Source organism: Mustela nivalis (genome assembly GCF_964662115.1).
Source record: "Mustela nivalis genome assembly, chromosome: 11".
Taxonomy (NCBI): Eukaryota; Metazoa; Chordata; class Mammalia; order Carnivora; family Mustelidae; genus Mustela; species Mustela nivalis.
Window position 1 is genome coordinate 85762929 of NC_139030.1, and position 20628 is coordinate 85783556.

Consider the following 20628-nt stretch of genomic DNA (forward strand, 5'->3'; position numbering starts at 1 on the left):
TCAGGATCACCTTATGTGAACTGCACATTACAGTTTACAAGACACACCCATAAACAAGATTTCACCCGATACTTACAACAGCTTCTTTAGTTCCTTTATGACAGGGGGCAAAGTCTCAAGGTCCCACCGTGAGGAAATAGCGTGGCCCAAATTTGCTGCAAATCTCAAAATATTTCCATTACATGTTGAAGCATGGATGTTAAGACAGGCATTGTCACATGCTTGTACGCACCCGATTCTATATCCGTACAGTTTGAAAGTTCTTCATGCCTAGTGTCCCAAGATGCCCCCAAATGCACCTGCCCCCCATCCCTGGTCACAAAGCAGGTACAATATAGATGCAAGGTTCCCTGCTGGCAAGAGCCAGCCTGGGGCTAGGGGCTCCTTAGAGTGTGGAATCCCAAGAGAGACCTGTCCTGGTGGCCCAGAGGCCTCAACTCAGGAATGCTGCTGGGCTGGGCCTGGTTGGCATAAATGTCTACATACCAGAAGCTGAAGCAAGTCCCTTGGCTGGCATTCTATAGAGATGCACGTGGGTCCCACTGGAACCTTGCCTGCAGCAAGGAGTAAACACATGTCACCAAGGTCATGGATAGCTCATGGGAGGTTCAGGTCTCCAGAGCTCCCCACTGCCTCAGGAGCCAGCAGAGCTGGTCAGAACAGCCCTGGGCTCCAATCTGGACTGTGTCTTGGTCCCTTATTCCCTCTGTCAATGTTTATTAATAATGCTGATTACCATAGCAATGGCTGTTACCCCAACAACAATAATATTGTCAGGCCTGTTGAGCCACAACACATCTGAAATCCTTGTTTCCATCTGATAGATGAGAAAACCAAAGTCAGAGAGGTTGAATAACTTAAATTAATGATCAAATAGGGACTCAAACCTCTGATTCGCAGAATTTTATTCTGTGCATCACATCACACTGCCTTTACATGTTAGGAGAGAGTGGGGAAGGAGGAGTAGCAAAGGAAAAAATTCAGCCACTCCATCCTTCGTTGTCAAACTGCACATGCCCAGGACCATGTTGGTCTCAATAAATGTGAAATAGTGACAGTTTCCATGTTTGTCTCTGGTTGTCAGCAAGTAGACAAATGCCTCAGAACAGGCAATTTGAATAATTATTTTGATTAAGGCTTTGTCAACTTCCAAAAAATTATTTGAGATGACTTACTATATAGCAATATACACAAAATGGAATGTTCAGTTTTAAAAGACAATAAAAAAGCAGTTGGTGAAATATGAGAAATATTCCCCTAAGTCAAGAACAAGGCAAATAAATCTGTTTTACCCCTTCTAACCTTACCCCTGCCACTGCTGGACATTCTGCTAAAGGTCCTAGTCAATGCAATAAGACAAGAAAAGATATATTTTGTATGCAAATCTTGGAAAGGAAGATATTAAAATGTCCTTGTTTGCAGATGGTATGGCTGCCAACAGATCCAAATGAACATGAAACTAATGAAACTTATATATCCAGTAACATATAAGATTAACATACAAAAACATATGGTTATCCTATAACTCTATGAAAATAAGGGAAGTCATTGGGAATACTAGATTTACAACAGCAATAAAAGATATGTTCCTAAAAAACCTAATGAAAAACGTGGAAACATCTAAATGAGGAAAACGACTAAGCTCCACTAAGGAATATAAAAGAAGACCTGAATGAAAGGAACACTTAGCCTGTTCCTGGATAGAATGACTCAATATTGCAAAATGCTAAATCTGTCCAAGTTGGTCTCCAAGAGTAATACAGTCCCTGACAGGCTTGGTTCTAAAGTTCTTCTGGACTATGCTTAAGAACAGCCTGGACAATTTTAGCACAAGAATAATGAGCATACAGCAAAGCTGCAGTTATTAAAGATGTGGTTTGGCATAGAATAGCTAGGTAGATCAACAGAACTGAGTAGAGCTTTGAAACAGACCCATGTACATGTGGGAATTTCATAAAAGATAAAGCTCGCATTCACTATAGGGAAAAGAAAACTGTTCAAAGGTTGGCATAACTCATTATTCATTTGAGAAAACACAGTTCATAACTCTACTTCTAGCCACATATAGAAATAAATTCCAAAATAGATTAAAGAGTGAAAGTATACTTGTCTACTTGCTGACAACCAGAGACAAACATGGAAACTGTCACTATTTCACATTTATTGAGACCTGACTTAATGCCAGGCCCTGTGTTAGTTTTCATTGTTTAAAGAAAGGATGTGAATAAGTTCATGTGAAGAGAAAAATTTCCCCTAAGTTCATTATTTGAATAAGGGATAATGGGTCTTCTATGGCATTTATGCCAAAGATAGAGGAGTGTTCTTTAAAGAGCCTTCGAGGGATCCTTGTTAAGAGTGTGTATGCGTATCCATGCTCTGTGTGTGTTCATTCACCAAATGGGCTGCCTGTGTGCCCACAGTGCTAGATAGGTACCTAATTTTACTTGTCCAGCATAGGACATTCTTAAATTCTCAGGATTTGGAAAGAGTTTGAGGAGAGGGAAGGGAGTGAAGAGACTCTGGAGATGTGTGAGAGAGGTGGGGGTAGGGCTGCTCAGCCACTGCCCAGCCTCACTTTTTCCCTTCCTTCCATCCTCCATCCTTTCCTCCCTCCTCCCTACCTTCCTTCCCTCCTTCCTCCTACCCTCCCTCCTTCCCTCCCTTATTTCTCTATTCCTCTTTTTCTTCCTTCATGATTTTCCTTCCTTTTTAAGGGAATCATAATAATATTCATTGAAACAAACTAGGAAACTTAGAAAAATACTAAGAAGACAGTAAAACTGATCATTTAAAAATCCCACCACTTAGGGAGAGCAACACTAATATTTCAGTAAACATCTTAAAAGTGTCTATTGCTGCACACATGCACACATTCAGACACACACACGCAGAATCATTCTGTGCAGATCTATTGGCTCCCTACTGTGTGCCCAGCACTATGCTAGGTACAGAAAATCTAGCAGTGAACAAGACAGACATTTTATTGGGAGGATACAAAATAAATAAGCAACAAAAAATAATTGGGGGGACAAATGCTGTGAAGAAAATAAATCAGGGGTAGGAGGGAAGGTGACTATGGGGCAGGCTGAGATGAATTCATCAAGAAGAGGTGGCTATTAAGCCAAGATCTGAATGACATGAAGAGGGCAGCAATTTAAAGCTTTCTCTCTCTCTCTCTCCCTCTTACACAAATAGAACTATATTATATTGTTTTTAACCAGATATTTTCACTTTATGGTGGTCATTTTTCATGTCAACAAATATAGATTGATGTGTCATTTTTAATGGCCCATAATATCCCAACAAATATCGATTTATTGCAATTTACTTAATCTCTTACTGTTACATCCAATTTTTTTTATTATTATAGACAATGTTACAATAAACATCCTTATGTCCTTTTCCACTTATTATCTTAGGGCAAATTTCTGGAAATGTGAAGCTGGGTCAAAGGGCACTCTGCCTTTCACATTTTGATCCCTAGCCAAGCAGCTCTCCGAAAAGACTGAACTAATACATATATATACATATATATATGTGTGTGTGTGTGTGTATAATCTCCCAGTATGAGAAAGTGCACATCTCCTCTTTTTTTAAAAAGGATTTTTATGTATTTATTTGAGAGAGAGAGAGTACAAGGTGGGGAGGGTCAGAAGAAGAAGCAGACTCCCCACTGAGCAGGGAGCCCAGTGTGGGACTAAGTCCCAGGACTCAAGGATCATGACCTGAGCCGAAGCAGTCACTCAACCAACTGAGCTTCCCAGGCTTCCACATCTCATGTTCTTATTATGGTTGGCATTTTCCATTTCTATAATCTTTGTTAATATAAGACAAGGAATCTCCCATTACTCTTTTGACTTGAATTTCCTGGTCAATGGCGAAGTCTCTTTCTATGCATTTATTAATTACTTACATTTTTGACATGAATGACATCTACATAGTTTCGATTAATTTTCTACTGAAAATAAATTTTGCTGCAAATATGTTCTCTCAGCTTGCCATTTGTCTTTTAATTTTATTTGCGGTTGCTCTTTCTCTATTTCTCCAACATTCAAAAGCTGAAATGGAGATGAATCAATGAATCAGATTCATGGAGATGAATCAGATGAATCAATCTTTTCCTTCAAGGTTTATGCCAAAAGAAATGTTCAGCACCCAACCCAAGATGCACTATTAATAATACTAACAAATAATTCTTGTTTTCTCTAAATATTTTTATTTAATATTTGACTATTACCATATATTAACTACTACTTTCTAATTATGCAAACAACATACTAACACATTTTTATTATAAAAATTAAATGCCACAGATAAGGTGAATGTCCTCTGGACAAAATCAATCCCAGTTCTTCCAGAAGTCATTTATTAAGAGTGATGTATATCTTTCTCAACTTCTATTACACACACATACACACACACAAATTAAGGTTTAGTTTTGTCTTGCTTTGCATAAATTATATTGTACTATACATATTGTTATGCAACTTTCAATGATACTATATGTTTTGTATATCTTTCCTCACTACATCTAGTCTAATTCATTCTTTTTAACTGAATAATATAGTATTCAGTAATTTGGCTGTATCAAACCTTATTTAACCCCTAACATACTGGTGAATATTTATGTCATTCTAATTTATCTCTATCCAAACAATAACACAATAAAAATATCTTTATCATATCTTTTGTGCACATATTCAAGTATTTCTCCAAGGTCAATACTAGAAATCAGAATTCATGAATACAAAGGTATGAATCTAAATTTTTAGTAGGTATTTTTAAACTGTCTCCTTTTCTTTGGGGGTCCTGGGTGGCTCAGTCAGTTAAGCGTCTGTCTTTGGCTTGGGTCATGATCCCAGAGTCCTAGGATGGAGTCCTGTCCTGGGATCGAGTCCAGCATCAGGCACCTTGCTCAGTGCGGAGCCTGATTCTCCCTCTGGCAGCCCTCCTCCCCTGCCAGTTGTGCTCTCTTTCTCTAGAATCAATAAATAAAATCTTAAAAAAAAGAAAGAAAGAAAGAAAGAAAGAAAGAAAGAAAGAAAGAAAGAAAGAAATTGTCTCCTCTTCTAAGGATTTTATAGCTTTTTTCTTTACATTGAAAAACAACAATCTGGAATTTATTTTGGTGATAAAGAATGAGGAATAATTGACCTTTTTTCTTCATATGAATGACTACCCAGTTGTACAAAATCATGTGCTGACTAATCCATATTTCCTAATGGATTTGAAATGGTGCCTTTACCATATATTGAATTCCTATGTATGCCAGAGTTTAGCTTTGTAATATCTATTCTGTTGTCTATTCCTAAGTCAGTGCCATATATGTTAACTACCTTAGTTCTATAATACATTTAAGTATCTGGTAGGGCAAACCCTCCATCATTACTCTTCTTTCTTATGCTTTACTTGATATTCTATGTTTTTCTGAGATCACATGTAATTTTTTAAAGGAGTAAAATGTTGAGGGGCACCTGGGTGGCTCAGCGGATTAAGGACTCTGCCTTCGGCTCAGGTCATGATCCCAGGGTTCTGGGATTGAGCCCCACATCGGGCTCTCTGCTCAATGGGGAGCCTGCTTCCTCCTCTCTCTCTGCCTGCCTCTCTGCCTACTTGTGATCTCTGTCAAATAAATAAATAAAATCTTTTTTAAAAAAAGGAGTAAAATGTTGAAAGATTAATGGAATGGATGATAAGCCCTCTTTCCTTTTAGGTAGTCATATATAAAAATGCACACAGAGAAACTAATTTTATGATTTATGGACTAGAAGCTAAATATCAATCACAGTGGACTATGACCATGGGGTATAAAGAAATGGGGTAGGGGAATTTTAAGAAAAGGGAATAACTACTGTAGGCAATATCTCTAAATAGAAATAGACATTAGGAGCAGCTAACTACTAAAGAAATAGTGGGAAAAATACAGGCGAGGGGGGAACCCTTGAAAATTCAAGCTAGATTGGGGGAATTTTAATCCAGACACTAAGAGGTTAAACCTAAGATAGAGGAAAGAAAAAAAAAAATAGGGGTGGGGGTTGCTGGAGTAAAAGTTAGCCACCCAGCCTGTAAGTGCAACAGAGAGACTGAGTCCAAATCTCAACAATGTATTAAACTAAGTTCAACTAAAGTGATGAATCCTGAGACTATCCCTATTTCGCACCCAATTTTTCATCACCGAACTGAAACAATTTTTCTACCCCGCATTTATGTGCTGTCTTAGGGTCACTGACAGCAAATTTTGTTTAACCATGTATAAAGGAATCAGGAGCACCACTTAAAGTGGAGCTATGAAGATAGTCAGCCCTCCATACCTAGCTGTCACCTGTCTTGGTCATGGTGGCGTGGCCAGAGGGGTTGCTGTGGCAGCCTCTGTTGTCAAAATCTTCCAGAGATGCGCATCTGGGGGCCTAAGGCAGAGTCCCCATAGGCTGAGGCCATAGATGTCCCCTTAGATATTGCCAGATGCACTGTTTGCTGGGTACTCTGTCTGGCAGGCAAAGCAGTTACCATGACAACCAACGCCCCCACGCCCAAGTCTGAGATTTTTTTTTTTTTTAATTCTCCTTTCCCATTAAATACCAAGGTATTCCAGGGACAGGAAAGCATAGCTCTGCGGACAGAATGTCCTCTGCTCCAGGAAGAGGGGCAGAGAAGTAGGCAGTGGCGATGTGTACATGTTATGTCTGAAGGAGCCTTCATCAGTATAAATGTATATGTACCTGCTTTCTGGGTTAAAATGTATGTCTTTGGTTGTATCCACGAAACAAATTGTCAGATCACTGTTTAACCACACATTCGCTTTCCTGCTTCCCTCCCCTCTCTGTTGCTCCAGTGCTGGGAGAGTCACTCCAGTAGTCCTTTGCCAGGGGGAAGTGCTGAGTCATGGCTCCAGCTGGGTTTCTGTATCCTGTTCTCCATCTCCATTCTTTCCTCAGTCGACCCCTCACCCAGGTTGGGCTCTTTCTAGAGCTCTGAGCCCTCTTCACCACTACCCTCCTCAGCCTGGACTCACTTTCCTGAGGTTCACTTCTGGGCAGTAAAGAGAAGGCACCTTCCTCTGTTTCTGCACTTTCTCCTTTCTCACCTTGCCTTCTGAGAAGACTGAGCCTTTCTCCATGTGACCACCCCTCCCTTAGAAAACCGGAGTCTGAACAGGTTTGACCCAGCAGGCTAATTATTCCATGTATTCCTCCTCCATGCTGATCCTTCTCCAGTCCTTTACCCCCTAATCGGATTGTGGCAGTGTTCATGCTTTGGGGCATGGCAAGGAAAGTGAGATTTATTTTGACACCACGCACTGAGACTTTTTTCTCATTCTAAGTCTCCAAGTGCCAGACCACAGGTTCTTAGTTTGTGTGTGTGTGTGTGTGTGTGTGTGTAGGAAAGGGAGGATATTGTGTCTATGGATTCAGGGGCAGTACCTAGTGATCCCACCAAGAGCAGGACGTTTGGGGGTCTCGGTAGGCTCTCTGGTTTCTCTTTCCCACCCACCTTAGACTCTTCTAACGCAGAAGTTCTAATAAAGGAGTCTTGTTAACTAGTTCCAAATAAGGCAGCCTAGGATTATTTCCTCCGCTAGAGTGGGGAGAGTGGAAAGGCGGCCCCGCCCGCTCAGTCTGGTTACTATGGCGACAGCCGCGGGGTGACCCAAGTGCTCCTCCCTCCCTCCTCCCAAACCCAGAAAGATGACGGCACCGCGCTGACTGCGCCAAATTCCAGCCAATGGGTGGCTGCTCCCGCCTTCCCTTCCGCCAACTCTCCCCTTCCTTCCCTCCCTCCCCCCCGGAATTCGATTCACAAATCTGGGCTCGGGATTTCCGGCTCCAGGCCGGGTGCAAGGGCGCTGGGCCGAGATCGGGGTAGAGTCGCGGTCTGTCCTGTTAGGAGGGCAAATGGAAGCCGGTATTCTTGGGTTCTCGGGCCAGACTCCTGTAATTCACCACCAGAAGAGATCACAACCTACTTTCAAATTATTCGGAAAATCTAGTTGAAGCTGAGCCTGCAACTCCTCCTGCCCCTACAAGCCCCACCCTGCCCACAGCGCGCCAGTCAGCACCACGGACAGCGAACCAGTACCTAGTCTCCCGCCCCTCGCGGGGTTCTGACTCCTCATCCTCGAGGTCTGGCTGCAACTAGGGACGCCAGAGACGCCAGCACTCTGCTGGAGCCAGGCCTCATGGGCCAATGAAACTGAATGGGGGCGCTTAGCCACGTGGCTAAGAAGGCATCGGGACAGGAGTCTCAGGCTAAAGAGCTTAGTTCTCTTCTTTCAAACCCTAAGAAAGGCACCTGTCTCCCAGGCTGTCTGTGTCCTAGCCTCCCTGGGGATAAAGGGCCAGGCCTGAACCTTAAGCAGGGTTGGACTTCCCAAGGCTATCCTGGGTAGGCGGGTGAATAAAATGGCCTTGAAACAACCAAGGGAATTGGAGGAGGGGTGTGGAGCTGAGTGTGTGTGTGTCAGGCCCCACCTGAGAGTGGTGAGCACAGACTTGGTCAGGCCTCACTAGACTCTAGACAGTATATATAGCAGGGAGAGATGGAGGAAGAGAAAAGCAGCTACTGTAACTAGCTAGTTCTACCTCAACGGTCTACTTTGTAAAGGGTATAACTTTTGCTGTCTTCATTATTCAATCCCTAAATGGCCTGGGCATTAATGAAGAGTTAGGTGAGACAAGATGGATTCAGCTTTATCATCAGGCCTCAACCTTTGGCTACTAAAGTCTCTGTAAAATGGAAGCCAATGTGAGGGCGGGATACGGAAAGAGTAGCAGTTCTCAGGGACCCATCCTCCCCAGTAGACCCTTGGGGGTCCTCCTGCCCTGTGACTGTTTCACTCCTGATCCCACTCCCTCCCTCCCGGGGCCCAAAGAAAGGCCGGCGCAAAACCATCTGCAGGCGCTTCCAGCGCTTTATAGTTCTCTCCGGGACAGACGGACAGACAGACAGTGCAGCCCGCGCCGTCGGCCCGCATCATTGGCACCTTGGACACGGCACCAGGCCCAACCCAGTCCCTGGTACCTTCCCGGGAAGATTCCGGTCCGGCCTCAAATCAGCACCTCAGACAGCTCCCGGCCCAACACCCACCCTCCCCCCTCCCTCTGGAAACAACCAAATAAATTAAAAGGGGAGGAACAAAACACCCAAAGATACGGAAGAGGGGTACCCCTCCCCCAGAGTAAGAAGAGTTTCTGTCTCCTCCCGCCCTTCCGCTGAGGCGCCGTCGCCGCCGGGATGGCCTCCTAGGTTGATTTTGCTCCCAAACCTCGGCCTCCTGAAGCCGGCATCTCCCTCCCCCCCCCCCCAACTCCCGGCATGCAACACGTTGGAAAAGGTAGGGACAGGAGGTGGGGGTGGGGCGAAGGACCATCCTGGTTGTTGTCTGGGCTCCTGGGGCTGCAGTTTCTCCCCGCACCGAAGTCAGTCCAAATCAAGAATTGATATTCCCTTTGGTCTGGGAAAGGGGATATGGGGTGCTCAGTAGGGGGAAGGAATGCAAGCTGACATAGGCGGGGGGGTGGGGGTGAGCAGACAGGAGGGAAGATGGTGACACATGTCAGAAGCAAGGAAAAGAGAACGAGAAGGGGAGATGGGGACACGGGTGCAGAAAGAGAAAGGGGAAAGGGGGGCAATGATAGTCGGATAGGGGGTAAGCTGGAGACGGAAATACACACCAAGGGTACGGAAAATGGAAAGGCAGAGAGGGAGATGTGAAGGCAGACAGGAGGAAAGATGAAGATACAGGAAGGAGGCGAGCAAACGGTCAAAATCGAGGGAGATGGATTTACAGACACACACGGAAGGGAAGGAGGAGACCCAGGTAGAATTGGAGAGATGGGGGCACAGGCAGACAGAAAGGGTGAGGTTGGGGGTCCCCCTCCCGCGCTCATCCCCCACCCCCACCCTGTGCCCAGCAAATCCAGAGCCGCGGCCTCTGGCGTCCTGGCCTCCACCTTCCCCTGCGGGACAGGGGCGGCTCCTCCTCCGGCCACGGCACGGAGCGGCGGTAACAGCGGCGGCGGCTTGATGGTCCCGGGGGCTCCGAGTGCGTGTCAGGGGCTGGGGCGGGGTGCGGGCGCGGCCCTTGGGAATCCCTAGCGGTCCAGGTTCATAGTCCAGTGCTTGGCTCCGGTCGCGCAGCTGTCCCTGGCGGCCGAGGAGGAGGCGGGGGCCGCGGGCGCCCCCCCGCTGGGTGGACCCCCGACGCCCGCGGCGGCCTCGCCCTCGTTCTTGAGGTCTTGAAAGACCTGCGTGAAGAAGTGGGGGTCGGCGTTGAGCCGCAGCATCTGGGGGCTGAGCCGCTGGATGAGGCGCAGGCAGCGTTGCCAGAAGCGCTCCTTGTCGGGCTCCACGAGGAAGGGCTTGAGCGGGTATGAGATCTCGTTGCCCATGTAGGAGTAGGCGAGGTAGAGGCAGGTGAGGAAGGCGGCCTGCAGCTCGGCGGCCGACGCCAGCTCATCCCCGCGCAGCGACTCGCGGCACAGCAGGTACACGAACACCAGGTTGGCGGGCGTAATGAAGGCCTGGTCTTGCCAGCCCTGCAGCAGCAGCGAGCGGTCCACTCCGCGGAACCAGCCCACCAGCTCGCCCGGGCTCAGCTCCTTGAGGCGGTAGCAGCGTCGGCACACGAAATCGCCCAGGCAGCGCAGCAGCTCGCCGGTGGACGCCTGCACGATGACCCGCCGCGGCGAGCCGCCAGGCACCGGCGGCGCCGCTTGAGGGGCTGGGGGTGGCGGCGGCGGCGGCTTTCCCCCGCCCGAACCCGGCGGCGGGGCGGCCGCGCTGCCCCCCGACGGCGGCTCGCAGGTGGCGGCGGCCGCCGGCACGGTGGGCACCGGCACCGCCAGTGGCTTGTTGGCGCCGCCGCCGTCTGGGGGGTCCCGGCCCTTGCGGAGAAGGTTCTCGCGGTTGCGTTGCTGGACCAGGGGGTCGGGGCCAGTGGACGCCGGCTTGGGCGTCACCTTCTTGCTGCCTTTCTTCTTCTTGGCGGACGCGGCCACCAGGCGCTTCCAGGTAAGCGCGGAGATGAGCACTGACGGCCGCTTGAGTCGGCTCTCGCCTTTGCCGCCCTTGCCTGCTGGCGGCGCCCCGTAGCCCCCCAGAGCCTCGTCCCCCGCGGGCGGCGCTTTCTTCTTCTCTTCGGGCAGCCCGCCGGGCCTCCGGCCCTTGGCCGAAGAGGCGGGGGAAAGAGACAGCACCGTGCCCATCCTGCAGAGCGGGGCCGGCGCCCGGGCCCCGGTGGGAACCGCGGGCGGCGCCGCTGTCGCCGCCGCCTCTGCTGCAGCCCCCGGAGACCCGGCGGTGGGGGGCCTAGCCCCGGCCCGGGCGCGGGAACTGGCAGGGGAAGGTGGTTGCTTGGCTGCTCCGCGGCGGTTGCTCGGAGTCTGAGCTGCGCCAGCTGCAGCGTCAGCCCCACCCCTTGGACCCCGTCTTTAGCCGCGCCGCGCCCCGCCTCACGCAGCCAATCCTCACTCGAGTTGCCCTTCTGACCGGCAGCTCCTCTGGCCAATAGAAGCTCGCATACCAATCTCAAGTCCCGCCCTACCCCCCACCCTCTGTCTACGGTCCTTTCCCTTCCCCAGAAAGGGGAAAGGGGGAGGAGGTGGCCCTGGTTCCAAGGGCCTCCTCAGGGTCAGAGCTGGGGAAAGGGGTCTGGCGGCTCCCACTCCCCCTCACATCGCCCCTCCCTCGCCCCCGCAAATCCTAAGGCCCTGGGTCAGCTTGTTTTGATGTATTGGATGGCGGTGGCAGAGAAGCGATGGGAACAGCCTCTCCCCCTTTTTGGTTATGTGCTGGGGGCAGCGTGGGCAGTGAGTGCTTCCCCAGGGCGCCCCACGACCTGCGGGGTCGAACTACTCTGGGCTTCTCCAATATGGCCACAGGTGGATTACAATCTCTTAGCTCTCCTCTCCTCCCTTCCTTCCATGAGGCCACCATGATGGGCTTGTGGGGGAGTTCAGTAGGTGTGTTCTTGCTCTACCTGTGATGGGGTCCCGGTGGGGCGCGGACCTACCTGCAGATCACAAGTCCCCTCCTTGGGGGCCTTTGCTTTGGGGGCGGTCAGACCCTCAGCTAGATGCCCCAGTCTGCCGTTTGCTGACCTGGTTCTCTGTAGCTCGGTGTGTAGGGGGACACCATAGTCTCTGGTCCCTGGGTGGCTCCTCTCCTGCTCTTCTTCCCCACCAACACACCCTGATCTCACACTTGGATGAGTGATGAATGATTAGTTCCTGGAGAAGTGCTGGAAATTGGATGGGTTGGTCTCCTGAGGCTCAGACAGAGCCTGGTCTCCTGAGGAGGCAGGACCTCCTGGGCAGAGGGAGGCCCAAGAGGGTTGACCCAACCTCGAGCTTAACCCTGGTCCAGGTTGAAGTGAGCTTTCATTGTTAAATTCTTCCTGCCATTCAGGTCCCAACTGTCTGGACCCCCCACTAAAAGATACTAGGCTGGGTCCTGCCCATTTCTCTCTGTTCCCCCCTCAGCACCCACAAGGCCTTTGTCCTCTGGGCCTTACCTGCAGGTCCCGAGCCCACCTGGTTCTGGAGCTGTTCTACGAACCTTACAGGACAGTGTCCACCTTTCTCCAGGCTTGCTCCCTGTAGCTCCCCAACATGAAATTCTTCCAACTTTTTAAGTGGGCCTTGGAGGTGGGTATGATGGGGAGAGAAACCTGGGCTATGTATTCAGCAAAACCCTCAGAATTATCCTTGGAGTCACTTCTGTGTTCTTCGTAGACCACCAAAATGACTTCCAGAGACCACTGCTGTCAGTCTGTGTGTATGCGCATGTGTGGGTGTGGCTTCATCCATATAGGCTGTTCCAGAATTCCCTTAGGCTGCAGCTGCTGCCACCAGAGGCACCTGCTTTTCTCAGCTCTCCCACAGCCCCTGCTCACTCACACCTTCCTGGAGGCTTATGGTCTGGTTGTCTCGATTCCCTATCTCTTTACCACCCTACACACGCAGACTTGTACCTCCTTCCTGACTCAGCACCCAATGTGCCCTTCTCAGCAAGGTGTCTCCTGGTCCCTTGAGATCTGATCATTACTCCCCTCCTTGAAGCCTGACCTAACCTATACAACCTCTCCTTCTCCCCCTAGTTGCAAAAAAACAAAAACAAAAACAAAAAACGGTTTCCTCTTTTCAGCTCCTGTAATTGGTCCTACTTCCTCCTACAAGGCCTTCTGAGTCAGCCTTTATCTGACACCCAAGAAACAGTAGGTTCACCGGTAGTTAAGGACAGGTTGCACAGAGACTGAGTTGCCCTAGCAGAAACCTGTGGGTCTGAATGGCACATGGGTCCTCCCAGCTCTAGTCCCAGGAGTCCCTTACTGACGTAAGGCCTATTACTGGTGTCATGTAGGATAAGATCTTCTATCTGTACAACACCCACAGATGCGACCACCATGATACCCCGACTCCAGGCTCAGTTGTGACCTTCTAGTGTTCCCTGGGTCAGAACAAAGAATTCTCTTTCCTGCTTCAGGATCCCCCAAACAGGTTCTGCCCCCACCAAGGACTTAAAAGGTCTTACTCCCCTTCTCAATCTTCATCTCGTCCCAAGTCAGACCTTCTCTCTGGTTCACATTTTCCACCCTTCTACCTCGGTTATCTTTCTTGAATCTCTGAGCTCCTACCACTGGGCCAGTACCCTTCCTCAAACCACTACCTCGCCTCCTTCCATCCTACTCTTGAAAATCCACCTCCTCCAAGAAGCCTATTTGGACTGATGGCAAGGGACCCAGTGCTCTTCCTGACATCAGTCTTTCTAATCTCTTTTCCCAACAACAGCTGCTGTATGACAACTTGTTCACAGGCTGGGCTGAGTCCTGAGTCAAAGATGTGCGAAATGAATATGGATGGAATTTTTAAAGGAAGCAGACAAAATAGTCAAAACAGATCCATAAAAAAAAATAACAACATTTCTGTTATTAAAAAAGAACACAAACATTAGTGGAGGGGAGAGGGGGATTCTTTTTCTACAGGCTGGAGGCCAAGGGAAATAAGAAAGACTCCAGGGAGAAGGTAGGCTTTACAGAAGGGCAGCGCCTCCCCACCACATTGCAGGTGTACTTTTCCAGTCGGGTTATGTTTATGTCTATATTCTGTGATTGATTCAATTATCTGTATTAGGATCTGTAAGTCACTTCTCATCCGTCCATTTCTTTCTTTTTTTTTTTTTAAGATTTTATTTATTTGACACACAGAGAGTCACACTGAGAACAGGGAGGAATACAAGCAGGGGGAGTGGGAGAGGGAAGCCGCTTCCCACTGAGTAGGGAGCCTGATGTGGGGCTCGATACCAGGACCCTGAGATCATGACCTGAGCCGAAAGCAGATGCTGAACTACTGACCCACCCAGGCACCCCTCATCCGTCCATTTCTCATGGATGTGTGTGCTTCTCTGGGCCAGGGCTGGCTGTATCAGCCTCCCCTTAGCTGAGATCTCCCCGTACCCCACCGAGGCCAGGCTCCTTGTCTGTCTCCATCACTTGGTAGGTTACCTAGAACAGTGCCCTGTCCAGATAGATGGTTATTCCTGAAGGCCCTTTAAGGCAAGAACTATAGGCGTAGGTCAAGAATTGGAAGGCTTGGATCAGGGTATTAGCCTATGTAGGAACACAGCCTTATCATTGACGATTACCACCAACTCCACCTTAGAGATGAGCCCTTCACTGACCCATCCTGGGAAGATGAGCCCCATCTTTTAGGGAACATCTCCAGGTAATGCTGCTCAGACTCCTCTGCCCTTTGGCTATTTTTATCTCCTTCTCTGAGAGGCCAATAGTCTAGGAAGCAGGAGGTAGGGGTTCCAGTCATTTCAGCTCTCTGGGCCTCCTTTTCTTCATATTAAGATGTAGGGATTCTATACATGTTACTTTTATTATTGGACAATGAATATTAAAGACATCAGATAACATCTTGGAGATTGGACTTAAAAAAAAAAAAAGGATTCTTAAAGCCTCTTCCAATTCTACAATTCTGACTCTAAATAAAACCCATCCTATGAATTTGTTTCATTTTCTAGCTCCAGCCCTGTTTGGTTCTCCCTAGTCTGTTTCTGCCTGATGGGCTCAGGTTTGTTTGTGCATGGCATCCCTGAGGCCTGTCCTTCTGCGGTTTAGCCAGGGAGAGGAAAAGGAGCCTGCTCAGGCTCACAGTCATGCAAATCTCCCTAGGTCCCTCCAGACTTTAATGGGGCCCCTGTAAAGTTTGGAGACAAAGGACAGGATGCCAAGGTGGTCCAGGGTCTCCCTAGTAGACATTAAGGCTGGAGGCTCCACAACCTACAGTCATTGCATCCTATGTCCCCAAGGGACCCCTACACAGAGGCTGATGACAAGGAAGGTTCTTAGAACAGCCAGCGTGGAGACCCAGCCTGGACATCTGAATGCTTGGTCCTGCTGCTTGCACCCCTTCTCTGAGCCAGGATCCCCACCTCAGGGTCTCAGCTCCTGAGGTGTGCAAAGGGGGGGGGGGGATATGCACCTGCCCGCCCTTCCTTCCCTCTCCCAAAGACCTTAGAACAGAAGAGCTGGGGTGGAGGGAAGCAAGGCCCCAAGAGGCAGTGGAGGGAAAACTCTTCCCCAGGAGACAGTGGGGAGTGGGGAAGGGGGATGAGCAGAGAGAAGAGATGAACCTGACAAAGGAGATACTGCCCACGGTCAGAAGAAGCAGAGATACTGCCCCACGTTCTCCCATCCTTCCCACTGAAGCAGGCTCCTTGCCAGAAGGACTTAACCGAGGAGGCCAAATGGAGGTTTCTTAGAACAGAGAAGGGAGTGGAAAGCATAGTTGAGGAAGAAGTGCCCTGGGGTAGTTGAGGAAGAAGTGCCCTGGGGCAGGGAGAGGCGGAATGATGCTGAGATGCTGGATTAGGGGTTGGAGGGCTCCTTTTCCTTTCCGTAGGCTCTGCCTCCTTCCTTAATACAGCCTTGGTCTCCCTTTCAGGTTAGCAGTGTCAACCCCCCTCATCCTTACCCCTGGATCTTCTCTCCCCAGTGCCCCCACTCCTGCCTTCACCTCCATGGTCTCCACCTGAGCCCAGCTTTCTCCTTCCAATCCTTCCAGCTCCCTTCAGGAGCTTTATTTCTTAGTCCATTTTGTCCTGCCCCCGCCAAGCCCTTTCGCCCCTCCTCCCTTTCGTGCCCACCACAAACATCACCCCCCACTCTGTCTCCTCCCTGCCCCTGCGGGTACCCAGCATAGCACTCCAGATGTAGGAGCAGATCAAGAAGGGCGGGGGTGGTGGCTGTTGCTTTTCTGGGATATTCTTAGCCTGTCTGGGGGCTGGAGCTGGAATCAGTGTTTCCATCTCAACTAGGCAGGTGGCTGCAGGGAAACTGCTCCTGTGACTGGGTCTTCATCTCGTTCCAGGTCCCTTTCCTTGTCCTCCTATGTCTCCCTTCCACTCTGTGGGCACAGACCCCTGTACCCTGAGGTGGGGGCTTCCCTCCACCCTGGCCTAGTCCCAGGGAGGTCTCAAAACCCTGCTCTTGGAGACTGTTGGGGAAAAGAAGGCCTTTGAGAACTCGAGGTCAGATGTTCCCTGGATCCACACACAGCCTTTGCCCCTCTGCCCCAAGGTGGGCTTCCTTCTGCCCCGACAACCCCTGCTTGGTGTTTGGTCCATAGACTCTAGTCGTGACCATGAGAGCCTTTCTTATCTCAGAATACAGGACTTCTTCAGGGGCCCTGGAGTTGTAGAAGCTCTCTCTTTTTTTTTTTTTTCTTTTTTAAGATTTTTATTTATTTGTTTGACAGAGATCACAAGTAGGCAGAGAGGCAGGCAGAGAGAGAGAGGAGGAAGCAGGCTCCCTGCAGAGCAGAGAGCCTGATGTGGGATCCCAGGACCCTGGGATCATGACCTGAGCCGAAGGCAGAGGCTTTAACCCACTGAGCCACGTAGGCGCCCTTAGCAGCTGTCTCTTGAGAGAGTCAGAGCCCTGGGGTCCAGGCCTCTTTGGGGATTGAGTAAGGGGCTTTCTGGCCAGATTCCTCTGTTGGCAGAGGGAGGTGAAAAATAGATCTTACTCCTTCATAAATAGCACAGAATATATTTGTCACCTTAAAAGAGACAGATAGTATGGGGGTTCCTATGTGGGCCCTAGAGACATGCAGGTCTGGATTCAAACACAGTCCCTCCACTTACGAGCTGGGAGACTTGGGACAATTTCTTAATTCTTTTGAGGTCTATAAAAGTAGACCATCACAGAAGTGTTGTAAGATTTTACTGATCTGGGCACCTAGGTGGCTCAGTCGGTTAAGCATCTGACTTTGGCTCAGGTCATGGTCCCACAACCCTGGGATCAAGGCTCACAGGGGGCTCTCTGCTCAGCGGGGCGTCTGCCCCTCCCCCATGATCGTGATCTCTTTCTTCAGCTCTCTCTCTCAAATAAATAAATAAATAAAATCTTGAAAAAAAAAAAGATTTTATTGACTTTCACAATGCCCCACAATGCTTGTATATTCTGTGGGCATGGTGCTTGGTGTTCATAAATGTGGGTTATTACAAATTACATTCTCACCATTATTTTTACGGAACAGGAGGGGTTCGCTTGACCTGTCCCTTTATCATGTTTTGTTTGGTTTTGTTTTTTCCTCATAAGAACATTCTTCATTACTGTCAGGATAGTACCATCATTACTTTGGGTTTGGTTGAGACCAAAATTGACACCATTCTTTCTTTTTGGCTATTGTACTGGTGGCTATCTTACTCGGACTGTCCCCTGGGGCAAGGCCGGTGGCTTGATTTGATTCCTGAGGTCCTGAAGTCCTGGCAGCATACCAGGTACTTGTCCCCTTCTCTGGTCCAGTGTGGGCCTCATTAATTTGGTGAACCTCAATGCTCTTGGGTGGCTCAGTTCGTGAAGCGTCTGCCTTCAGCCCATGTCATGATTCGAGGGTCCTGGGATCAGGCCCTGCATCTGGTTTTCTGCTCAGCGGGGAGCCTGCTTCTCCCTCTCCCTCTGCCCCTCGCCCCTGCTCTCCTCTCGCTCACACTGGCTCTCTCAAATAAATAAAATCTTTTTTAAAAATTGTGTGTGTGTGGGGGGGGGGTGTGAGCCTCTGTGTGTCTGTTGTGTGCCAGGCACCGTCCTGTGTTTTTTCAGGGGGCACGCTCTGGATACTCCTCATATCCCCGCTGTCTTTCCAAAGCTCTAGAGACTCCATGTAGTCAGTTTCAGTTTTCAAGGGCTTTTGAGAAAGTGTTCTGCAAAGTTATAAAATCTGCATTAGCAAATACTGCTTGAGAAATTGTAGCCTATGAGGTCCCGGGCTATGTGCTGGGACCAGGAAAAAAAAATGTGAGGTAGGACTTCAGATTTCAACGAACATACAACAGAGATGATAGAGACATGAGCAGTAATACTAGTAAACTGACCGGTGTCCTGTGATCAGCTAGGGAGGATGGGATTGGACCAGTGGGCTAATCCTGCCCATCCCCCCACCCCACCCCCACCCCCACCTTCCACCACCATAGCTAATCTCCGGCTTGTCCTGAATTCTCAAGGGTAAGCACCTACTGGCAGGGAGTCAAAATCAAGTTAACTAAGTTCCAGTTTCGCCGTCTCTTATTGAGTTCTCCCCAGCCCATGGCCTTCCCTGTCTGACCCCAAGCTGGGATGATGATAAACACCATTTGCAGGGCAGACCAGGGCCTCAGCAAGTCCCTGCTTGCAGTGACAGACTCCCACCCTTGGAGCAGGAGGTGTAATGTGTTACTGTGCACTCGTGAAGAGCCCCAGTGGGTCTGTTAACTGGCCCAACATCGTAGGAGACACTTCTGTTCATCTCCTACTTGTCTGGGATGAGGGACAGGTGGGGGATGGGCTGTGAAACACGTTCATTAATTTACACTTCCATCTCCCTGATCTCAAAATATAAAGACAATCCTTTATTTTCACTTCCTCTGAGTATAAAAAAAGCAGTTCTAACTTTATAAGCTAGAGCCCCACATAGACTCACTTTTGATTTTGAGTGTGGAGAAGAGTAAGAAAGTTGTCCACTGGATTAGTTAGTAGTTCCTAAACTGCTCTGCTCAGCAGAACCACCCTGGGTTGGCGCAGGCAGGGGGGGGGGGCACTTCGTAAAAATACAATTTCTGGACTCTACCTCAGACCTATGGAATCATAATTTCTTCAGGTGGACTTAAGGTGGCATCATTATCAGAAATTTTTAAGAGGGAGAAGAAAATTCTGGCAGAAGGCTAGATCCCACGTGTTCTGTCTTGCCCCACTATGGTTGTTGTTAGCCAAGCACCCTCTGGTGAAAAATATATATATATATCCTTATTTGCCTTTGGGAAACCCTTTCTTTAACACTCCCAATCCATGTGGGTTTTACCTGCCTAGATTTAAGACAAACCCAACCAGCTGCTGTCCTGGTCCCAGTGGATCAGGGATGAGCTGGTGGCCCAAGCCAGTCCAATGAGACTCAGTTCTTGAAGTTTTTCTAGAACTACTGGGAACAAGGTTCTTCTTTCCCCTCTGAGGTTGCTCAGCTGGTGGGATGAAAGCCTTGAGATGCTGGACCCCACTTGGGGAGAGGTCATCTGAATGAAAGCACAGAGCAAGAGTCAACAGATGGAGAGAGACATTCCTGATGTGATTCTAGCTGCTGGATCCAGCTGGGCGTGATATAGAGCTATAATCCAGTAAATGTCCTTCCTCCTCACTCCCCCCCCCCCCACTGCCAATTTTAAGGTTATTTGAGTTACAAACCTAACATTTGCAAGCAAAACAATCCTACCTAATGAACTTACTTCTGGAAATTTGTTGGTAACTTCGGAGAAGTTCATGTTTGGTCTTAATGACTGAGGAGGGTGGTCTCTGACATCTGGTTGTCTGTGAAGGACTGAATCTGGAAGAGACACGGTTGATCTGCCCTGGCCTGTTTCCTACTAGATTCCTCAGACCTCTTGTCCAAACCATAGCTGGTGACTGGAGTTCAACACGTCCCAGTGTCCCTTGCTCAAAGTAAAAGCCTTGGGACTGGAAAGCCTTTCCCTCCAACATGTACAACTGTCAAGTCTTCTTCCTGGAAGGCTGCCAGCTTGCATTCCTTAGGTATCAGCTTTCTGCTCAGATAAGAAATCTGATGCTTCACCCTCCATCATGCTTCTGAATCAAGTTTGCTCCAACCAGTGTAAGAGGTGGCTGTGGCCAACACAGAATCATTCATTATCATCAGGGCCATTAGCACAGTGTCTCTTGGGGGGGCTGGGGTAGGGGTGGCTTTGAATTTTAAGCTGCCCCAGGATGATTTTTTTTTTTTAAGATTTTATTTATTTATTTGAGAGAGAGAGAGATCACAAGTAGGCAGAGAGGCAGGCAGAGGGCGGGAGGGGGGAGGCAGGCTACCTGCTGAGCAGAGACCCTGATGTGGGGCTTGCTCCCAGGACCCTGAGATCATGATCTGGGCCAAAGGCAGAGGCTTAACGCACTGAGATGCCCAGGAGCCCCTGCCCCAGGATTCTTGTCCAGGACTCCAGAACTCCTTGTCTGGTCTGCCTCTGAGGAGCTTTCTGGGGGAGAGAGGGCAGTTAGGATGCCAGTCAAACCAAAATTTTCAATTACCACGTGGTTCATATCTGACATTTTTTTTTTTTTTAACTCCAAGGTTATTTACT

At 49.0% G+C, this 20628-nt stretch overlaps 1 protein-coding gene across 1 annotated transcript; it reads right to left on the reverse strand.

Moving 5' to 3' along the window:
- Positions 1-8890: 8890 nt before the first annotated feature.
- On the reverse strand, positions 8891-11398 carry CDK5R2 (cyclin dependent kinase 5 regulatory subunit 2). The gene has a single exon (XM_082690432.1). The coding sequence runs from the start codon at positions 11202-11204 to the stop codon at positions 10092-10094; it is 1113 nt and encodes a 370-aa protein (XP_082546558.1). The 5' UTR covers positions 11205-11398; the 3' UTR covers positions 8891-10091.
- Between the last annotated feature and the right edge of the window lie 9230 nt (positions 11399-20628).